Genomic DNA, 23,704 nt, shown 5'->3' on the forward strand with positions numbered 1-23,704 from the left:
ACAATCTGAATTCCAGCCAGCTTCAGTGCCCTGTTTGGGAGCTCAGCCCAAGCTGCCCATGCACCCAAGGGTGGCTCAGACACCGGGACCTTCTGCCCCTCCTGGCACGCTCGTGGCCATGGGGCACCCACCGGGAAGCACCAGCCCGCAGCAGCATCTGGCCCTTGGGCGGTGAGGGACCCGGCATGCTTTGGCTGTCCTCGCTTGGAGGCTGCTGCAGCAGTCTTTCATAGCTGTGGCTGCATTTCGATACTCCCACCAGCAGCCTGCAGCGACTGAGCACGGGCGTGCCCTTGGGAAGGTGCAGCGACGCTGTTGGTGAGAAGGTAATGCACACACACATCTATGCACACATGCTCTCTCCAGGTGAAAAGTCCCCGTCTGGAATAAAGAAATCTCAGGTGAGGCTGCAGCTTTGTGATCCCCTGCAATCATGACCTCAGACACTGTGTATGTGATTAAGAGTGTCCATTATAAGGGCTTTAGGTAGTTCAAGTTGTGTTTGGCCTCGCACTGTCATCTATTCACCTTCATCTTCCACGTGTCTGCTTAGCTCTTGTGTCAGTTCTGCAGCCAGTGCCGAGTGTCGGTAATCCCACCTGGTCAGAAAGGCGCCTCTGAGGCAGAAAACAACTTAGTTTCTAGACTGTAGTTAAAACCTGCCTGAATGCGCCAATATAATAACCCAAGGATAACACGTCCTTGAATTAGGCACTGAACTAATTACTATTTCTGATTGCTTGATGCCCCCACATTATATATTCATTGATTATTGTTCTTCCAAAAGCTTTTTTCTAACTCAAAGCTAGAGCAAACCAATGTTCATGGAAATCTGTGCAGTAATAAATCAGGGACTTGAAGTGTCTGATTTGCTTTTCAATGAGAAAAAAATACATTTGCAGCAATAATTCTTCTCAGAGAGACTAAGTCCATTTGTGATGCATTGTCTTGGCTCATCAGAGGTTTTTTGATGAATAACCTATTCCAAAAAAGAAAAAAAAAAATTAAGTTCAGTTACTTCATTTATAATTCAGAAGTCTCCTATGACTATTTCATTTATTAAGTGCCCTCTGAGGAGTTTCTGATATTTCTTCTGAAAAAAGCATCACAGTTTGATGGCTTGACATATTCTTATGGTTTTCCTTTTCCCTTGCTGCTTTGGAATCAGTCTTGCTTTGGTCCGGGCTCACCCTGCATTTCCTAGGCTAGGGGAACCCATTTTAAGGCCAGTGCCTTGCTTCTGCTTTTTTGAGGAGATTGCTGCCTCTCCATATCCCTTATTTGCCCTCTCTGCACATTACCAAAACATGCGTGGGAGACTTCTACAATTTAATGGTTCTCCCCCCCCCCCCCCCCAAGCAGTAATTACTGATCTAAACTTCAGTCTAGTAAAAGCATAGTAATATGTTTAAGCTATTAGATTAATGCTGTGTGTAGCTGTGGTAGGAATTTTCTATTAGGCTAGCAACCCATTAATAAGAAATGAGTCTTCTGCAAAACTGCTGTCTGTCGGGTTGTGGGGCTCTGTGCCCCCCGCTGGAGGCTGGGGCTGCCCCTCCGCTGCTGCCTGTCATGTCTCCAGCTATGAGACTGTCAGGGGAAAGGGACATTTCATTGCAGTTAGCCAGACAGTAATTTTTCAGGAAATAGGATTTGCATGAACATTTTTCCATTTTCTGTTCTTCATCTCTATCCAGGACCAATATAAAAAAATAATTACAAATTATGACCTTTAACAGCAGATTTCCTCCTCTACCCAGATGTGACTGCAGGTATCTCAGAGTAACCTCAGCTCTGCCCCAGGCTCCCTGTGTGACTCTCAGCAAATCTCCTGACAGAGGGGCAGCTGTAAACCAGATGCTCGTGAGCCAGGGCTGCCCGGGTATGCCACAGCCTTGGCACGCAGGAAAAGCTCCTCTGTTCCGCTCTGAGCCCTCGTTCTTGACAGCTAAATGGAAGAACGCTCTTTATGCTTTGTTTCCTGCTGAGATGACAAACCTTTGGTGTAGGAACTGTCCCTACTATGTATTTGTGCAAGGGTGGGACCCTGACTTCAGGATCAGTGGTATAACTGATAGAGACCAGGATCAAGTCAAGCTCCAGAAGGGGAATTATCTTCTGTGAGCCCAGCTGGGTGGCGTAAAGGTCTCAGCCATGGACATCATTGTTCTCCGTGATGATCCTCAGTGCTATCCAGATTACATTTTATTACAGCAGGTAAGCTTGTTATATTATACTTGTGTATATTAAGAAAGCACATAGGCTCAAAATTGACTAAAGAGCTGTGCATGTCTTGGGTCCAAAGACATCAGCTCTTCTTTGAGAAATTGAGCTCACATTGCTGGAGACCAGGACGGGGCTCTTGGGAGTATCACTCTGTGTTCATCTTGTTCTTATTCTCTTCCCTGGGTTAGACAACTTTTTTGGTCTGACCCAAGACAGCCATTCTTATGTGTCACCTTTTCCAAGAAGAAAATCCTACAAAGTGTGAATAGATTGGTAGAAATGAGGAACACTGATGAGGTGAGAATAATGCTGAAGGCCTGTTCCCAGGGCACACTGTGCTAGACTGTGAAGTGCCAAGAACCGCAGCTTTTTGGAATACTGACTTTTTTTCAATCTGCAGACGGTACTTGGCATTAGTTCTGCTGCTAGTTTGCACAGCAAAGGATTCTTGCTAGCTGGAGTCCAGCACCTGCCCTGGATCTAGGGAGAGCCTGATTTTGCAGCACGGAAACAACTCTGTAATGTGAGTTCTCTTACAGAGCCTGAGCAGATGAAAGTCCCTGAAAAGGAGCAAGCCTGGTCACAGAATTAACATGCCTCTATCGTGAATGCTCATGTCCTTTTTGGAAATCACTCTGGGTTGCTCAGCTTGCTCTGTGAAATACTACAGATGACTCGGGACAAGTTGGTGGTGTTGCCTTTGGAAAGAAGATTAGTGAACACATTATGTGTTGGTTCATAGCTGTTCCTTGGGGTTCACTGTGCTTTTCTCAGGCCAATGCTGGTAAGATAGACTAAATCATTTTTACTCTCTGCTAGCTGGGTTTTTCCATGTTGTACCAGCCCTGAGTCAAGGTCTTTTCTGTGATTATACTTTTCCACATGGCTGATTCATGGCTCTTGTCATAAAGCCTTGTGATGGAGCAGGGCACGAAAGGTGTCTGCTTCCCTGCTTGGGAAGCCACACGTCCGTTTCCCTGGATAAGGCAATGGATGTAGAGACATGTTCATACAACACCAGCCATATTAAACCAAACTGGTTATACTAGTGCTAGAGTCAAAGGAAGCTTGGCAGCATGTACTGCCAGTAGCTCTGGGAATATGGCGAAAGAATCTGGAGCACCTCCTTCAAACAAGTCACTGGTTTCAATGTTAATGGAATCAAATGTATGCGTACCATCAGTTCTTCCTGGTGGTCATCGTTCAGCCTCATCACTCTGTTGCTCTTGGCTGCATTCCTTAGATTGCTCTTTGAAGTACTTGGGGTGGTTTAGAAGCAAATACTTTACTTTAAGCACTGTCTAAATATCAACCTAGAAAAAATGCAAGTCTTGGGAGAGTCCTTGCTGTACCCGGAGTGGAGCTTTGTTGTATGCAAAAGCACAGAACCAAAGCACAAAGTCAGACCCATTTGTAACAAGGGAAATGCATTAACTGAGTGCTAATGAAGTTGAGGGGACTTGTGTGGAGCGCTGGGAAAGCTTGCCTGGATGTATAAGTGCTATTATTTCCATTTTACCGATGAGTAAATTGCCTTTGCTCCTTCCTGTTCTGCCGGAGAGCTACTGAGGCGTAATTCATTTCTGTGGCAGGGCTGGAAATAGATTCATAAGCAGTTGAATGCTATGAAATGGCACTCCTGGTTGTAATGCATTATCACGAGCAAATAACGCTGCTGATGCTATTGATGGTCGTGACTAGGAGGCTGAAAGAAGCTATCAGTGCTATCAAGCAAGATAGCTTTTAGGTTGTGTTGCAATTCACGTTAGACATTCGTCTCCTCAAATACCTGGGCTCTGCAGTCCAAGTCCTGCTGAGGATGTAAGAACTAATTTGCATAAACTGTTTTGTGTTTCCAGCAAAATACTGCAAGTTCTGCAAAACTCCCCTTTCAGGGGAGTGATGGATTCTAATGTTTGTTTCTGTGATCCCCCTAAAGGGAAATAACTTACTGTGAATTCTGCTGCGAGGCCATTAATGTGCTGGGAGGATTTTCATGCTGGGCTTGAGGGTTCCTGCCGCAGAGCATCTGAGAAGGAGCAGAGAGTTGGGTTCTGGGGTTGGATTTTGTTGGGGGGTGGGGAAAAAAACGCTTCATCATCTGTCCCCTTGCAATCCTACAGTTAATTGTAGCTATGACTTGTTGCCACTTAGTGTTTGAAAGGGATTGATGGTGGGTGCTTGTCCTTGGATTGACTCTTCAGGCAGGCTTTTTCAGGGCCTCTATGGGTATAAAATTGTGTTTGAGACGGAGTAGAGAATCTCTTCTTCTGTGAAGTTCATTACTGATGGTTGGGAAAAAACTGTACAGCCTGAAGCCTGCATTGCTGTCGGGGCGGCTGAAGAATTTCTGGAAAAGAGTGGAAAACATTGCAAAACACAGAAGCGGTGTTGGTGGCAGTTTGGACACAGCTCTAGGCAATGCCTTTGCCCTAACTCCAGGCCGGACTTCAGCTCTTGAGGTTGAGCATGATGCAGATGATTTGCAGCACTAAAACCCGTTTTCCCAAAGCGCCGTGTGTGTGTGTGCACTGCTCTGCACATGGTGTCTGTGCCCTCGGCACACCCCAGCCCGGCCACCCGCCAGAAAAGGTATGCAGGGAGATGTTCCAGGGTTTGACTGTGGGAACGAGCACGTCTCTTAACAAATTAGACGCTGCCTAGAGCTGTGTCCAGATGGCCACCAACCTAAGAGACTGCAAGCTATATACCTATCTACTGAACTAAAATTGTATATTCTTGGGGGGAGACAGTCTTGAATACCCCAACAAAGCACACAAAGTAGAATTACTCTCGGAAGGTGACTGCATGTCAGCCTGAGCTGTCTTTTGTGCAGAGATGTTTGAGGTTGAATTGAAGAAGTGATGCTGAATGTATTCACAATTTCATATTAACAGAGTAAATGGAAAGTGCTGCCGGGTTCTGTGGTCTGTAAAATGTATGTGTTGCAGGAAATACATTTGTTTAACAAACCATACAAAAACTATTCAACTATATAAAAAGTTAGTATGTAAATATTTTTCATTTTTTATTTCTTTTCAGCTGGGAATGGGTGTGTTACCTAATGGCATTTCAATATTTTGTTTCAGCGCTAAGTGATGTGCTATGTTTCTTCCAAAGCACGAAAATAATCAAGAGTACTCTTCTCACTTTCCAGTGTGGGCAGTGTAATGTGAAGCTTTATTTGTGGCATAAATCGCTGTGTTATGACAATGTAGGGAAACATGGCTTTTTAAACAGTAAGGAGTAATGCTGAGAAATGGAACGTGCTCATACTATGCTACTCATGAGATCACTCAAGAGTGAGCAAGATTGAAGTGTACAAAAAAAAAAAAAAAGACAGTTCATCCTGAGAGGCTTTTTGTACAGGTCAGGAGAGGTGGGGCAGAGGTGTCTGGATTAAGCAGGGCACCGTGTCCAGCTCGACGTTACCAGCCAGCGGTGCCTTCCGCAGACATGAAGACAGTGCTGCTGAGGTCTGTAGGGAGAGACGAGGCTCCTCTGCCAGGTGCAGGAGCTGGAGCAGCTCTGCCTGGGAGCATGCAGCTAGGGCAGCCTTTACTGCTTCCAGTGCTGCAGCCAGTATGCAGCTCGTCCCCCGCTGCCACTAGGCAGGTACTGAGATCTTTTTCTCTCTCTTTTTTTCCTCCTTTCCCCCCTTCCTCCCTTGCCAACTACCCAAAGAAGCAGCAGATCACATAATTTGAGGAAGCTTTTCAACTGACCTGATTAGAGCCTGCCAAGGGCAAGGAAGCTCCTGTTGTAGGCTTTTACTTGCCTCCTTTGTAACAGATGTGACACTACTACAGGACAGTAGTTTTTCCACTGACTCTATTATGTTTATGAAACAAATGTTTTTCTCCCTGAGGGCAGGGAGGTTGTGTTAGGGCTAGTGTAACTGAGAAAACAAGAGAACTGGCCGAAAACAACCCTGGAGCTAAGGACCCATCCCCTCAGTATGTTTGGCAGCGAGGGATTTATGCGTAAGCCATTTTATATCTATTCTATTGAGTTCCTTTAAATTCATTCTGTTAAACAATTAGAGTCTAAAAGACCTGCCTTCTGATTTTGAAAGCCTTCTTGATAAGCAAGAGACCTCGGCAGATGTACCTCTGGCCAGCTCAATGTCCCATCGCGCCCTACAGCACTCTGCTTTCCTTAAAACTAAGCCAAAAAGGAACCTTGTAGCAGAACTCTGCTTTACAACAGAATTAGTTTTTATTTCAACGCAAAAACCATCTGCCATGTTTGTTGCCTCAGAGAATAGGAATGAAGTCAAATGCTAAGGCGGAGGTGCGTAAGAGCTTCCTGGCCAGCACAACTGGAACAACATAAAATCCACTGCTGTTCAGGTAGTTTCTGAACTTTCAGAGGATTGGGCATAGGCACAAATAAAAAATGCTGCTATGCAGATGTTGCAGGGGAAATGTAACAATCTTATTAGCATGTCACTGCTGAAATAGGATTATGTGGCTGCACATTCGATCTTTCTTTTCTCCATTTTTCTATATCTGCATCCTGGATCTCTTTTGGTACCTGCAAGGTTTGTGTTTGGTTTTCTGTCATCTTTCTTTAGGCTACAAAGGAAAGAAAATATTTTAAGTCAAATTACATTGAAAAATGCAACTGGATTTATATGGTTTAAGTAGAGTCTTATATTGGGTTCCCTACTACAGCTCTGTTGCAGCTCGCCCTGGTTGGATACAGGTTGGTAGCCTCATTCCACACAGTAAGTTAACAGTAAGTTAACAGTAAGTTATTTCACTTTAGGGGAATCATGACTCCTCTTGGAAGAGATGACAAATAATCAAGTCCTCAGTAACTGCTTCTGCATGTTTTAGGAACAGGTTTTATAAGTGGTGGTAGCAACATCATAGTTTCTACTATTTGTAGTTTTCACTATGCTAAGTAGACATAACCATATGAATTTGAGATTATGATTAAGAATTTTTCTGTTGAGCTTGTAGAAATGTGCCATTTTTCAAAAAAGAACAATTCAGTGTTAAATAAAAAATACAGACTGTGAACCAAAAACTTAGTTCTAATTTTAATAATCTAGAAAGGAATTAATTTTCAATTGAATCATTGAAAGCTGACTCTGTGAAGTTTTTCATACAATGAAGAAAAATGTATTGTTACAAGAAGCTTTTTTCTGTCTCTGCTTTTTTAAGGGCTTTTTTTCCTATCTCTGTAAAGAGGAAGAGAAAACATTGTTTATATCCAGAAAGTATGACCTACAGTCTAACATTTTGATGACCCACAAGGTTACCCAATACAGAAAAAAACAGATCATCTTTCTCTTTTTTTGCAGCGCATTTTATTGGGTTTTTGTGGCAAGGTTTTGGTAGTGGGGGGGCCACAGGGGTGGCTTCTGTGAGAAGCTGCCAGAAGCTTCCCCTGTGTCCGACAGAGCCCATGCCAGCCGGCTCCAAGAGGGACCCGCTGCTGGCCAAGGCCAAGCCCATCAGCGATGGTGGTAGCGCCTCTGGGATGACAGATTTAAGAGGAAAAGTTGCTGTGCAACTGGGCAATTGCAGCCAGAGGAGAGGAGTGAGAACACGTGAGAGGAGCAGCCCTGCAGACACCCAGGGCAGTGCAGGAGGAGGGCAGGAGGTGCTCCAGGCGCCGGAGCAGAGATTCCCCTGCAGCCCCTGGGGAAGCCCCTGGTGAGCCAGGCTGTGCCCCTGCAGCCCATGGAGGCCCACGGTGGAGCAGAGATCCACCTGCAGCCCGTGGGGGACCCCACGCCGGAGCAGGGGGATGCCCGAAGGAGGCCGTGACCCCGTGGGAAGCCCGCGCTGGAGCAGGCTCCTGGCAGGAGCTGTGGCCCCGTGGAGAGAGGAGCCCAGGCTGGAGCAGGTTTGCTGGCAGGAGTTGTGACCCCGCGGGGGACCCACGCTGGAGCAGTCTGCTCCTGAAGGGCTGCACCCGTGGGAGGGACCCACGCTGGAGCAGGGGCAGGGTGTGAGGAGCCCTCCCCTGGGGAGGAAGGAGTGGCAGAGGCAGCGTGGGATGGACTGACCCCAACCCCCATTCCCCGGCCCCCTGAGCCTCTCGGGGGGAGGAGGTAGAGAAAATTGGGAGTGAAGTTGAGCCCGGGAGGAAGGCAGGGGTGGGGGGAAGGGGTTTTAAGATTTGGTTTTTATTTCTCATTATTCTAGTCTGATTTGATTGGTAATCAGTTAAACTGATTTCCCCAAGTGGCGTCTCTTTTGCCCATGATGGTAACTGGTGAGTGATCTCTCCCTGTCCTTATCTCAACCCACGAGCCTTTCGTTATATTTTCTCCCTGCCCTGTCCAGCTGAGGAGGGGAGGGATGGAGCGGCTTGGTGGGCACCTGGCGTCCAGCCAGGGTCAACCCACCGCACACATCTATTGTCTTCCTGTTGTCTGTTAATCATCTCTGATGCATCTTCATGTTTTTAAACCCGGTATTTACAGTGGGACCTCTCCAGATACTCTAGCTCTTTTTCCTCATTGATTTCACCCTTACTAAATTGGGACACTATTATCATGCTTTCTCTAGTGACTGCATTTACATTTCTTTGTTCTCATCAGTGGAAATTAGTTTGCAGCTAGTGTTAACATGAAAATTTAGAACAATGCTTATTAGACTTGAAGTGGGAGATTTTTCTTTCCTGTCCTCAGGATACCCTGCAAAGTGGGGTTTGCCTGGCAGTGAGTGATTCCATGGCTAATGGTTCAATACCTTTTGCTTCAGCAGAGATTCAGAGCCTCTTTAAGCAACCTGTTTATTCTGTTTGTTTATTGCTAACCTGCCTTGGTGCTTCAAGAAGGTTAAAAAGACTTGTGATTACAGTGCATGTGGTACAGTGGAGTTTATTAAATTTTACTAACTGTTTTTATATGCTTTCAGTTAAGGTCCTAGTATGTACTGCTCGGTCTCTAGTATGTGTTGTGGTCTGTGTATACAATTTAAGTCCATGGCTTGTTGTCGGCTCTTTGCTCTTGAAACCAGCTTCTCTTGGAAGTATTCTTGAAGTTTCAGTTCAAAAGGGGAAAGTGTGGAGGTTTCTGTAGTTGCTAATCTATGAATGACATCCCTGTGTGAAGTCAGTCATTCGGGATTCAATTCTGCTATTGATCATCTCATGTGACTGTCCTTGTTATCACCATCACCCTTGCACGGCAGCAGCCAACTTGGAGCATCTGCTGTGGTTTTCTTGTGTTGGTCTTGGTTTTCCTGTGGATTGTTCCTTTCTCAGGTTGAGAACAGCTGCGCCAGAGTTAGTGAGGCCAAGCACCACGACTCAGCAGCACTATCTGACCAGGCATTTTCTCAGCATGTAGGTGATGCTGTTGGGAAGCCATGTTCTGATATTTACTTCTGCCAGTTTTGTCTGCAGCCAGATACATTAGTAAATTCTCCAATGGAGAGTAAATTCTCTCTATTCCAGCACCAGTTTAACATCCCATCCCAAAGATCCATCAAGAGCAAGCTAAATTTCTAACAGTAAAAGCTCAGAGTGACAATAATGAAGTGAGGTTCAACCCCTCCAACAGCTTAATGTTGCAATCTGTGTAAGTCACATTCTCTAACATGCCAGAAGGAACGTGCATGTTCACTTCTGAACTCTTTTTTTTCAATTTAAGGGAAAAGTATTGAGCATGAGGTTTGTTTAAATGGCTTTAAAGAACTCAGGGTGGAATTTCTCAGCCTTGATGTGCGGAAACAGACTCCACAACCCGTAAGGTTGTAAAGTAGGTATGTTTATTCAGCGCTGGGCAGCACGGGGAGTCATCCCGCCAAAGTCGTGCGCACACACGTGGTGGCTCGTCTTGGATTTATACAATAAAGTGTTATGTATACGTAAGGTTTCCCAATACGCCTATACATATGCATGACCTGTCCCCGCTTCGTATTAAAATTAGCCCCAAGAGGTCATTTCCATAAACCCCTCCCAACTGCTCTTGCGCAGTGCCTCCTGGTGGTGGTCGCAGGGGGTCGTGGGGATGAAGGCCGATGACTCTTCTTCGTCATCACTAGTAACCCCTTGTTCTTGCGCAGACTCAGTTGCTCCTTGACTCTTGTCCAAACTGCAGGGTCCGTTTCAGCTGGTTTTTAGGACAAGTTTCTGTTCTTATCAGGAACTGTCCTTCGCTGAGAGACTGCAAGACTCCTTACTTCAATAGTTTTGTATAAGAGTTACAACTTTTAGAGTTACACTCTAAAGCCCCTTTTCAGCCTCAAGATTTCAGGCTTCCCAGGCAGCAGCAGCAAGAGTGAGATACCGAGGAGCCAACAGAGTGGTGAGAGGGCGTTTAGGAAGGTCTAGGCAGCTGGAAGCACAGACCACATGGAAATGAAGGCAATGGGTGATGCCAGACAGACTGAGGGCAGGAGCTGCCTGGGCTGGAGGTAGGGCCAGGGAGCCACAGATAGTAATATTCTGACCAAAACTCTTGTGCCTTTTGCAGGTTATTGCAGATCATATTGTGTACCCAGTTCTCTGGTAAAAAGAAACTGATGCTATGAGAAGCCATATACATATCTTTAAAATAAATTATTATTTTTTTTTACTTTTAACCTAATTTGCTACTGAAATTTTCTCCCGGGGACGTGACGATAGTACAAAATGACCATGTTGCAAGTGAAGTGACTGCATAAGAGCACCAGTTAGAGTCTTCCAGACCACCTGGGACTTCTTCACCCTTACTAATCACTTTTTTATTTCTACAGCTGTCAAAGAGCTAAGCTGTGGAGAGGAAGCAGAAGGCTGTGGGCCCCTCTTGTTGCCCCTCAGCAGACTTCAAAATTTGCATGCAACGTCTTCCTTATCCCTTGTCAGAGTTGCTAGGATGACTGCTGCGTTGCTGTCTTGCTGTGTGCATGGATGCTTGCATGGGTGCATGACTGCGTGCATGCTTCCCTTCACATGCTGCCCCGAGTTTCATGGTCGTGCCGGGGACAGCAAGCTCTGACTTCCTTTCCTGTCCCTTGGGGTGAGGGAAAGAGGCAACTCAGAAAAAAACCCATGTAAAATACACCTGGAAACAATCTTACAGTCACTGGAAAATGGGACCGTATGGCACGTGCAGAACCTATCCAGTGTCACCTTAAAATTAACAAAAGACAAAGTTGTGTATGGTTGTCACTTTCTTTTTGTTAAATTTTTTTCTTACTTTTTTCTAGACCCTGCCCGATGGTTTTACGTGTATCAGAGAGGTAAAATTTAAACCAGTTTGACTCTGTTGGTCATATAATTTTTGTAGTAAAAGTTTTCTTAAGCCAGGAGATAGGTTCCCCCTGGCTGAGTTTATTTCCACACTGGTAGCAAACAAAATTATAGGCACCTGAAAATTGCCCAGTTCCTGGGTAAGGCTGCAGCCGAGGGAGCATCCAAGTCCACTCTGATGAAGGTTGAGCTTCCATTCAACCACCAAGTCCTTCTGTTTGTGCAGTGCTCTATCGCATGGCATGCTAAGTCAAGTACTTAGCAGTTCAGGTACTCTCTGTGTGAAGTTTTTAGATGGTATCAGTGGGAATTTTCCAAAAATCATCAGTGAAGCAATTTTCTGACTCTTCTAGTGAGGTTTATTTGCAAATTCGCCTTTGAACGGCTGCTTGGAGGAAAGCATGTTTTCTGCAGCAGCCCCATGGAAAAGCAGAGAAGCACCGAGCAGTCTTTCAGTGGATTTCCACCCGTTTTGACAAGTTGTTTCCCTTATTAATGTTGCTACAGACAGGTGGGAATGTGCAAGGAAAATAGAAAAGAAAATGCTGTCCCAGGTAAGGGCCCACTGCACTGGTAGGACACCCTGCTGTCTCCTACCCTGGGAATGGCCAAAGCAATGCTGCTTCTAGTGATGAGTAGAGTTAATAAGTGTCTGCAGAAACATTTGAAGTCAAATTTGACATTGTGTAGTTCACGGTCAGATAAGTTTACCTGATGTTAGTTGTGTGCCAGAAAGACATTTTGGAGGTACCCATGGCCTTGGACTATTCCTGCACCTCCTTTTTCAGAGTATAACCTTGTTCTGGTTTCCCTGTGTACAACTGTGAAACTAATTAAAGGAATATAGAGGCAGAGGAAAGTATTTATACATGATGTTTTGCATAGATCACTGCAAGGATTAGCGAAGAAATATTAAAAATCTATTATATTTTTTTAATCTCAGAATTTCATTCAGTGTTGGGTTTTCATGTAGCTTTTCTCTGCAACTGGTGGTGTTCCAGGTTCACACAGGCAGAACACCCTTGTTAAGCTTGACGGTTTGTGTAATGAATTTTATGTTGGAGATTTAGTGGTGAAAATGGAGCTGAAAGAGTCAAAGAATCATTTTGGGGAAAGGGAGTGGATAAGGAGACATCAATTCCGTTTTGTTTTATTTGCTGGAGAGTCCCTTTGGTTTGGAAAATTGACCTCTCCAGCCAGGCAATTATATTAATAATAATAATGATTTATTAGTAAAGGACTCTTCAAGTTCAATTACGTGTGCTTAATATTTGATACTTCAGTAGGTATCTTAGTGCCATTTTTTTATCGATGTTTGCTATGAGCCGACTTTAGTTTACTGTTTTTTAGGATTCATAGATGTGCAGATACATGGCTTTAAGTTCTGTCTGAGCTGTCATTCTGGGAATGTCGGCAGGAACAAGCCCACAGGAGTCTCGTTACCTGCTGTGTTAGTCTTGTTGATTTGTATTTGCCAGATGGGGTCGTTTAAAGGCTAACACTTAGATTTTTGTCTTGGTGGAAGCACATGGAACTGCACAGAAATATTTTGACTGTTCCAGATAGTGGAGCTGTACTTGGTAGCTGCCTTTGCCCCAGGGATCTGGAACCACAGACCTCAAAGGGCTTCACAAAAGCGCTGTTTCCGACAGCTCCCGCTTACAGCAACGGAGGGAACGCTGAAGCCAACGTGCAGGGTCTGCAGCAGTAATACAGCTCTCGCCTGACTCCCGTTGCCATAACTTTCTGCCGTAATGAGCATTTATGGACTCAGGCCTTTCGTTATTTCTCTTCATGAAATTTTCAAATATTTGCAATTGATTTCCCACGGGCGGGATCTATTTCCTATGAGATCTGGCCAAGCAAGTATTCTGTCTGGAGATTAATTTCAAAGATGTCGTGGATAAACTAGAGTTAATTTTTTCTGCAGGTCCTTGCTCCTAAAATATAGCTAATGTTTTTTTAATAAAAACAAGATGCAGTCTAATAATTCTTGCACATAATTTAATCCTCTTCTGCTGTATTTGTAAAATTACCCATTTCATCTAATACTTGTCAGTTTTACAATTAACACTGGGCACGTTAGCTGTATTTCACATCTTGATTTTTTTCTTTAACAAAAAGTGAATTTATTACAAGCAACACGTTTTCAAAATCCTCCCATTAGCCACGGAGCTTGGCATTATGAAGTTTCACCTTGCAGCCGCTGGAAGTAGGGGACAGTCATTTGCATTTTTATTAAATCATCATTTACACCCTCCCTTTAAACTATGTTTTAGGCCTTGGGTTGTCCTTGGCCAGCCCTAATGATATAATGAGCCATCACTATAGCTCATTGGCCAGGCATATAGGTTGGAAATGCTGCAGTATTTTAGGTGGCCCCTGTGGGAAAGGTGTTTGATGTTTCTTGGGTTTCACAAGTGAGTTTGTCCCAGTGAAACCAACCCTGTGCTTTTGTGCAAGATGTTGTTTGTGTAGAGGCAGCTGCCAGCAAGAGGAAGGACAGGCAGGTTAATAGATTTGGACCCGATGGCTGTTCAAAACCAGAGCTGAGAAAGCAGCTGGTAAATAACAATACTAAATAAATAAATTTCCTATTTTATAGTACACAAATACAACTTTGGTATTGTCTGTGACCAACTTAATCTGTTCCACTTCTGTGGAAAGGATTGCTGGATCTGAAGAATATTGATTAGGTGGTTTTGTATGGAAATAGGTTGCTAAAGTGAGTACTAGAAGATGTGTTGTCAACAGAGGAGTTTAGGACTCCACTTCTGTGCTGTCTGTGGCACATCGTCTGCCCTCTGCTGATAGTGCTGGCAAGTTACCGACTGGGTCTCTAACGGGTGTTGCACGTTCAGGGACTGGTTTTGGGCAGTGCTTTAGGTCGCGTAGCTGTACATTATGTTACCTGTGTATTTTTAAGATAAATTGACAATGAAACCATGTTTTCCATAACGTGGCAGATAAATGTGCCTGTGTCCAATGGAACGGAAAGATCTGGAAAATGGAAATATTGGAGCAGGTTGTTTTCCTTCAAAATCAATAGATTTCTTGTCTTTACCATGGGTAAGGGAAGGACTGAGTCACTCTGCCTGGTTCTGTGATGGAGAGAAGTACCCAGCTGTTGTTGAAAATCTGTTTTCCTCAATGATGAAGCAATTTTGTCCATAGGCATGTGGATGTACAAGACAGCTTTTACATGAATAGGCTTAAATTACTCCAGTTTATCACTGGGAGAAATGCAAATTCTGTTCAGCAAAGTTTTCAGCAGTGAAACACAAGGCCATTTGCAGGCAGTTTAAGTATGGAAATCTTCCAATTGTAAAGATATCATAAGGTAAAATTAGAAGAAATATGAAAGGATGTATAAACCAAGCCTCGTTAAGTAATTTCCAAAGTGTATTCAGTTAAAATATTGATATACTTTAATGAAAATTCATTCTCTGCTCTTCAGCAAGCAGCAGAGAAATGAAATACAATATCTTTTATTAGCAACAATCCATAAAATATGCATGTGCATGCAAGGATGTCAGGATTATTTTTCTTTGCAAAGTGAAGCCACTATTTATTGTGTCTGGTATACAAAGTGTGCCTATTCTATGGGCTAAGCAAATAGAGATGATGTTTTGCACAAAAATACAAAATGAAGTGATTATTATGACCTGGACCTACTTTTGGAGTAAGATTACCACAGGTGCTTCTGTCAGACCCAGACTTCATACCCTGCTATTACAGCTGCCAGAAAAATATGGCCAGAGGCAAATTCTAAATCAGAAATTGCTACTTCCCATTCCTCCAGTTTTAAACACTTTGCAAGAAAAACAACTAAGCAAATGCACAAGCATGTTCTGCTCCAGCAAAACAGCGCCCGTGATCTTCAGCCTAGGGCGCAACTCACTGCAGCCATCTGGCGTGGAAGGGATGATTTCAACAAGTGCTGGAGCTCAAAAAAAAAAAAAAAAAAAAAAAAGGATGAAAATTCTTGTTTATTAGTACCTGCAAGCAGGAGAAATCTGCTTTAGTTACTGAGTCCACCTAATTGGTAAGCGCAGATAACCCAGTGAAAAAAAATCGTGCTTTGATGTCCAGAATAATAAATTTGGACCTATTTGCTAAGGTGCGGTGCTCGCTGATCAGCTGCGCGGTACCCAGACCCTGAGGCAGGTGTCTCCACCAAGCAGGGCAGGGCTTGGTTCCAGCTCAGGAGGGATGCTCTAAGCAACTGCTGTACCTCACCTCTGCTGCGGCTGGGCACACGTCTCACCTGAGCTGGGGAGGTGACCACGCGCGTCCCTTGCGGCGTCTGCAGTCAGTCCCTAGGTCTGTTCGTGCACTCGCAAATTGAAGGAGAAGAAAATTAACTTTAAACCAGTGGCTTGCCTGTTTCCCACGCTCCGATCTCTCAGGGTGTTCAGAAAGCTGTAAACAAGGCAAAACTGAGGAAGAACATGACATTAGATAAAATATCTTAACATTATGCTTTCCTAATAAAACTTTAAATTTGCATGTGTGTATGTATATACACTTCCGCTTGCACTCACCACCATAAAGTGAGCTTCAGTTTAATCAAATTGCAGTGTTTATAAATGCAAGGGCTCATATTTCATACAGTGACATCCCTGAAGAGCTGGGAGGGACTGAGCCAGTGTGATAATGAAAATGTATATAATAAGAAATACAATATATATGATAAAAGGCAAGGGCGGATGAGGAATCTCCTTTTTTGCCACTGAGGTTACTGTGGTTAATTTATAGGGTGCCAGATAATGGAAGAAAAAGGTTTAAAAGAACTGACTTAAGAGAAAACACTGAAAGGAAACAATGACAAAAAAAATCTTTGTGGGGGGTGGGGACTATTGAGTTGGAAACGATGTCCTTAGGTCTCGGGGTACAGGTCCCCCCCGCTCTGAGGTCTGTCCTATGCCCACGGCGGGCTTTCGCCAGGAAGGGAGGAGGGGTGAGCAGAGATGCTGCTGAAGGGGAATTTTTGAATATGGGATAACAGAGAAAAATTTAAATGTAAATATCTGATGAACACAAGGGAGGGAATGTTTGATCTGTGAGGCCTATTAATGTGAAGTAGTCACTCCTAAAATAAGTTTTATCTTTTAAAACAGCTATTATTGTGAAACACCACAGAAAATAGCTCTTCAGTGGCAAGTGATAGACAAAAATGACCCAGTAAGTCTTTTTTGTGTTTATTTTCTGCAGTGAGGCTCCAAGAAATGCCCAGGACTGCTCTATCACATCGGGGCATGTTCCACTGAAGGAACAATTTCTACCATTTTTAGAGTGTGTTCACTGGAAAATTGTCGGTCTGGTGTCATTTTGAGTGCCCCCTTGGCCAGATCTAAAGCTTCACAAGTTTTTTTTGCTAAGTTTCAAAATATTTCCCTTGGGAAAGGAAGAGGAAGCAGATGAAAGGATTAAGCCACAGGGAACCATCAGATCCTCTTCAGAAGCAGAGATTAATGCTGCTTCTGGAATAGAGAACGGAAGGAAAAAAATAAGAGTGTCCCTTAGAAAAGGATGAATTTTTCATAATTTCCTTTCTGCAGTTTGTTATGAAGAAAAGAGCCACATTTCTCAGCACGGGGAAATAGAATCAAATCTACAACCATAATCTGGCTTATTTTTAACATAGAAATATCTGCCCTGTGGGACCAGAGCTCATGAACCGATTGTTGGAAAAACCTGTTCTTGCAGGATAAGCTGAAGAAGATGAATTGCACTCTTTTGAAATAATGATTCACTGAACAAGGCTAGTATTGTCAAAAGACAATATGTCGTTATTAAATTACAATGTTCACCAAGTAATATTTTATTCAAGAATATTTTGAAAAAAATAACTCCAAGACCCTAATTTTGTGTCTGCTCATATAAAGGACATCTGGATAAGCCAAAGAACTGAGAGTTTTGAGCTGTAATTCAGCAGATTTTGTTTAAAGCTATCATGGAGCTATAGAGCAAGTTTTCCATGAGCGAGACCTTTTTCTTTAATTACTTGGGTTTTAGAATACTCACACAAATTCCAAGAAGTGTTTTGGAAAACTGGTGGCTTAAGAAGTATATGGCAAATAAAATACCCACAAAAAAATTAGTCATATCAAAACGCTTTTGCAAAGAGCATGACTTTTCTCAGCTGGATCTTCCCTGCCTCTGTAGAAACCATGTGAACAGCCACATTGTAGGAACGTAAGTAAAACCAAGTATGAGAGTAGTCCAAGAGGCTGGCTTCCCTCACTAGCCTCACCACTTACACGAGGTTGCATAGATTTTTTTTCTTTTTCTCTCTCTGTTGAATTACATTATAGGATATAAAGACTAGATGGCCAGTATTTTACACTTATATTTTCCATTGACTGAAGTTCTAAATAACTTGAGTGACTCAATCAATAGGAAATGTCAGTGAAAAGCTGGGCATGTTTAACTGGTTACAGAGCAGAGAAAGGCTCGGAGCCTAACTTGCTTATATACTGCACAGCACAAAATGCATGGCTTCCTATGGAAAACTGTAACAACTGTCAAGGTCATGTGTACGCTGCTTATTGCATTGGGGGAGCAGGGGAAGGAGTCTGGGGTTATGTGCATTTCGTAAAGGCTTGTAGGTAACTTACGGTTAACCACAGGTAAACGAAAAGGTATTTCCTATACAACGTGTGGATTAGTGACGAGTCTCCCTAACCTGGCTCCCTTCTAAGTGGATTTCCTCTACTTTTTTCAACCACTCAGTCCCCTTCCCTCATTTTAAGGAATTTCTTCCCCACTTTTTTCTCTCTCTACAGCTTCTTCTGCATTCCTTCATTAGAGTGGCATGTGTTCTCTTTCAAAGAAAATGGCTTTTCCCCCTTCTTTCACGTTATCTGTTCTTTTTCCTGTAGCAGCCATCCTTTTCCATCTCCTTTCTTCTAACAGGAGCTATATTTCTAGACTCTTTGTTTCCCTTTGTGTGGAGAAGGTGTCTCCTTCAGGCCTTTTCTGGCCACTTGCCAGCGTTCAGTAATTTTTTCTGTACCGTAAATGGTTGTGATACTCTCCTCCTCTCCCATGCTATTAGTGTCTCTTACCTTTATTCCCTGGCTGCGCAAGGGACCTTGAGCACAGTATTTAGGCATGTATTTTCACTGCTCAAGTTCCGCAAATGCTGACTGAAACTCCAGACAGAGGATTAGGAGGATGGCTCATCCTGAATTCACCAGTATTTCAAACTGATCTCTTAATACCAAAACGATGAATCAATGTTACTTAACCATTATCACTCACTCATGTGTGTCCTCCTTTAATAACCTTCACATATATGTGCAGAATTAATTAGCTTATGAAAAGATAGCTTTGTTCTGGTCTGTTCTTTCACTGAGCCAGTTTGCCCTGAATTCATGCCTTTCCTCTATTCAGAGTGACTCCATTTCCTTGCACATTTCTTGTGAAATCCTTGTCTTTCAGCAGGAATTACTATATTATATGTGAGCCCAATAACCTAAAACACTTTTACAGGGCAAGAGGTGTGCAGTTTTGATAATATGGGGAGTGTTAGCTTTTATGCCAAGCAACTTTTGGATGTAGATGGGATTTTCATGTCAGCTGAAACCTGCATCTGGTCCTTGAAGTTTAAAGAATCTCAAATTGACGTACACTAAGCATCTGTATATATTTGGGCACTACCTGTGCTGCTGGGGAAATGGGCTTGACAGGTAAAAACATGCATCAAAGAAGAGGTGAGATTACAGTAATACAGGATGTGATATGTCTCGAATATTTTTCTTCCTTGTGGGAGAGTGAGCTCTTGAATAAAATGCACGTAAGTATTTTTCATTGCTTATCTATTTCCCCAAGAAGTCCATGCAAATGCAGGCTGGATTCATTACAGATTCAGCAACTGTGGACATCATTTGAATTTCTCCTAGGCTTTAAGTGACCCGTGGTGTCTCTGTAGCAAGCTTTTTGGCTAGCACACAGAAGAGTTTCCCCGCACTGTTTACCCTCAGTATAATATTGTTTTCTAATATGCTTAAGCATGCTTGTTCTCTCACGTATATTTGCACAGCTTTTTTTAAAGCTAGTACTTTGAAAGGCATATTCCTCTATGCTGTTTCAATATTTAGGTAAGAAATATCTGGTGTTGCCTTTCGGAGCAACGTATCTGCTGCCTGCCCTTCTGTTCTCACCACCAGTTTCGGCTTTGTGAATGGGGAGCTAATTGGCAGCCCAGTAAGAAATGTGAGCTATTGCTTTACTCGTATGGCTTTTATTTTGCTCTCAAGATGTTGAGAACAGTTATACACATCAGTTCTGTTGATGGTTTCTTTTTTCTCTATTGCTCTTGAAATCCAGTCTGTCCTATCCATCATGTTAATAGAGCAAAGGTAACAACCAAAATAAATATTTTCTTGTCTTCTCTTTCAGATAAAATTGAAGATGAATTAGAAATGACTACGGTGTGCCATAGACCCGAAGGACTGGAACAGCTTGAAGCACAAACCAATTTCACTAAAAGAGAACTTCAAGTGCTTTACAGAGGATTTAAAAATGTGAGAACAATACCGAGTCTAGTGTGTACGTCCCCACCAGCCTCAACTGCTCAGCTGCATTTTGTATCATTCCCCTGCTAAACATTAGGAGATTTGTGCTAGATTTCCCCTACCACAACAAAAATGAGCGCAGTCTGCCTTGCCATCTAATATTTATGACACTGGAATCTGCCTAAAACTGGGTTTGGGTGAATATCCAGCACATAATATTCTCACTAAATTTATTCCCTAAATGTCAGGAAGCACACTGCAATTTCCTCAACTGTGCCAGTATTTCAAGATAACTTGAAAACGTTTTTATGGTTACTTATTTAATTCTTGCTGTCAGTTCCTCATGTTCAAATATGAGTGTACTGTTCACTTGTGATTAGCTGCCCAGGATGTTGGGGGGTGTTTTTTATCCTTTCTCTAGCTGGAGAAATCGTGCTCTTGTACTAGGATGGTATTAGAGCGCATTAGGACTATAAGGTCTTGCGTAAGTAGGGAATAAGGCTGGAGTGGCAGGAGCCAAAAAGACATCAAATGTAAATGGGTATCAAGACTGAGGAGACGAGAGAGAGGCTACAGGTTTAGGTGAAAGCAGGAAACGTGCCAGTTGGCATGAGTGCGTGCACAGAACAGCACCGTGCTTGTCTTGGTGAACCCCCCGTTCCAGCCATCCTCTCCCTGGTAGCGGGGAGCCTGCGGCTGCGTGAGCCTCAGCTTCTGGGTCACCTGCTGCTGCCTCCTGGGGACTCATCATAATAAATAGAAACAGATAGGGAATTTTGAGGCTACGTGGAGCAGATGCTTTATGGACCTTGAAGAATGAATACTCATTACGTGGTTGCCTGAGGGTCTGGATGTAGTCACCCAGGTGGTTTGTGCCAGCTGATGTTTTTATGATGATTAATAGATCAGTATCGAGCTAGTTCAATAAACAGTGTGGTTTTTAAGTTGTCTTGCAAGACAGCTCCAGCATTTCAGCTACTGTCACAGTGAAATGCTGAAATTTCTTGGAAAGACGAAAGTCAAGGCTACTGAGTAAAAACTTGCCAAAAGAAAGCTGAGCTACCTTAAATACAGGCAGTGTTGAGGGAAACCTGCTGGACATTGAGAAGGGCCCTTCTTTTTGGCAGATTCTTGAAATTTGATTTAATCACAGCTCCGACATATACTCAACTTCTCTAAGAAGTCTGGTGGTTTCATCCTTTGTTTCACTGCTCGCCTAAGCAGGCCAAGGCATAGCTGACCTTTCTATATTTTTCTGTTTGGTGCATGTGCTGTATTTGTACAGCCTTTGCTGCACATAGGAGGTCATTTCACGTGTGAAGTTTTTCTAACCACTGAAGACTGATATTCTGAAACCTCTTCATGCTTTGGGTAGTCAGCAAGAAATCCTACGGCTTTTGAGACAGAGCTTGACAAGTTAACGTACGGTATAATACGACATGACTGCGTACAGGAGGAGACTAAACTTAGAGAGTTCTTAACTGCTGTGTTTTGCTAAGATCTCTGAAATGCCTTCTGTCTCGCCGTGTTTGGTGGGAATCCCGCGTGGGAGAGCACTGCTCCATGCTGAGAGGCGGAGCTGGCTGTGCCAGCAGCTACAATGCAAAATAGAGAGGCAGCTCTCAGCAGGTCTGACATTTATCTCTTGCCTCTCCCAATTTTGCTATCACTTTGCAGTACAGAGGCATTACCTCCCCGGGGCAAGACTAATGATAGACAAGTGCATTTAACTTGTGACCTAAACCCTTTGCTCAGACCTCACTGAAGGTCTTGGTATTAATTGGCAGTGCTGGCAAGATCTTGCTTTATATCAGGTTGTTAGGACAAAGCAGTCTGTTTTCCTCCAGCTGCTATGCACACAATATGTATGAAGCTTTAGTATCCAAGGTTTAAATTGAAATGAAAGGGCAGCTTTAGCATTTGTAGCCTGTAAATCATGGTTTCAATGGGATGAGTAATTATGCACAGCAGGCAAACTGACTCAGCTGTTACCATATTTGCTATTGTACCGAACCGTCTGCTTTTTGGGATGATGTTACAGTGCCATCTGGAGATTCAAAATCCCTGTGGGAATACAGTCATTTTCCTCTCTCTGGCTTGTACTACGGCTTGTTCTCAGTGATTGCACAGGTCCTGTTTAATCGTGAGGCTACACCTGGATTATCACAGGGCCGTTTACAGGCACTTGTAATGGACATGAAGAGAATGAGGCCTAGCTCAGCCTGGCTGCACTTACAGGAGCTGAAGGTTGGATGTTCATGAACATGGATGGTGTTTAGCCAAAGGTAGTTCAACACAGCCTGGGGTAGCCTCCAGACTAGTGGCCGGCTGACCAGGGTCCTAATTCTCAGTACTTTCATTCCTGCTCTTTCTTTGTCTCTGAAATCTGTTTTCCTACTCCCTCCAAACCTTCCTAGTCTCTTCCCAGTGTGTTACTGGTCAGGTCTAGTGTTTCTGCACCAGATTGGTGGAGGCTTCCACCAAATTCAGATCCTTTGCCACTCCAGAGAAGCAGAGCATGCTACCCAGGCCAGCGTCTTTGCTGCCTAACATCCCCTCTCTCTTTGCCTTTAGATTTCTTTTCATGTTGTGGAGGGGTGCTGTTGTCCAGCATCTCTTGATGCCAGGGCCAAAAGTTCATTTTTATCTTAGCAGTTATCTCTGTCCCTAAGGTGCGTTCTGCGTTATGCGGAATAGTCTGTTTACACCTTGGAGTTAGCTGCTGTCAGGCTGGCGCCAGATTAACGCAAGGCATTTAGCCTGATTGCTTTGGCTGTGGTTCTGCAAAAGCAAGGTAACAGAGACAGCAAAAACCGGCAGAACCTCTGGTGGATCTTGCCTTGGTTTAGCTTAACAAAATAAAATGTGATACTTTCTGTCTGTAATACATCAGGAGAGAGAATTATTTGAGCTGAAAGGCAGTATCGGCACGGGAACAAAATGGCCGTGAATAGGCAGAGGCTGGAATCAGAAGAAAGTTCCCACTCCCTAGAGGAGTAAAGTTTAGGGAACAGTTACGGAACAGGAGGGAGGAGAACAAGAAACTATTTTTAAGATTGAAATTGATAAATTGATGATTAATGAAGTGACCAGCAATGACAGAATTTGGAGCTCAGTAATTCAATACTTCCCATTTAGACCGTGTTTGTAATGGCTTACATTCTTTGGAATTGAGTGCATGGATTTTAAAGGATTGGGATTTTTATGGGATTTTTTGCTCAATTTGAGGGGGTTCTGTGCTGCTAGGGGAAATGGTTGTTAGCTGCAAGGGATAATTTTCTAATACTAAATCAGAAAACAGACAACCCAAATAACTGAGGGGCTGTTGGAGACACTCTTACCTTGCTTTAGCGTGAGTATTTTAGCAAATCTGTAATGGAGTGTAGTATAAGATGGAAATAATCTGTAACAAATCACGTTTTTGGGGACTAAAGCAAGCGGTATGAGCAAGGTAGAAATGTTCCAATACTTGAATAATCCTCAAAATATCTGTCTCCGAACTGGGAGTACATAGTAGGAACAACAAAATACGTGGGATGTGTGAATGCTTAGAGATGCAAATCTGGATTGTGGATCCTGAAGGAGAATACGTCAGAGTTTGTCTGTGGTCAGCTAACTTAATACCTCTAGTTTAGCAGAATGTGACCCCCCGAATACTCCTTTTCATGTTCTGGCCGAGTTAGCTGAGAACAGGCTGACGGGCAGGTTACGTTTAGCCCCACTTCAGTTCTGCTGCTGATCCCTGCTTGCCCGCATTG

At 43.5% G+C, this 23,704-nt stretch overlaps 1 protein-coding gene across 5 annotated transcripts in view; it reads left to right on the forward strand.

The window, feature by feature from the left end:
• Positions 1-23,704, forward strand: part of KCNIP1 (potassium voltage-gated channel interacting protein 1) — a gene marked incomplete at both ends in the record, with an annotated part of 442,925 nt that overhangs the window by 404,940 nt on the left and 14,281 nt on the right. For 4 of the 5 annotated variants that reach the window (XM_082323973.1, XM_082323975.1, XM_082323972.1 and 1 more), the window contains one exon: positions 19,831-19,955. In XM_082323973.1, the coding sequence (XP_082180099.1) occupies positions 19,831-19,955 (125 nt within the window). Of the gene's footprint in view, positions 1-11,381; positions 11,415-19,830; positions 19,956-23,704 lie in introns of all 5 variants that reach the window. The other variant, XM_082323974.1, reaches the window with a different exon arrangement.

This window comes from Platalea leucorodia (assembly GCF_965183815.1).
Source record: "Platalea leucorodia genome assembly, chromosome: 11".
Classification (NCBI taxonomy): domain Eukaryota; kingdom Metazoa; phylum Chordata; class Aves; order Pelecaniformes; family Threskiornithidae; genus Platalea; species Platalea leucorodia.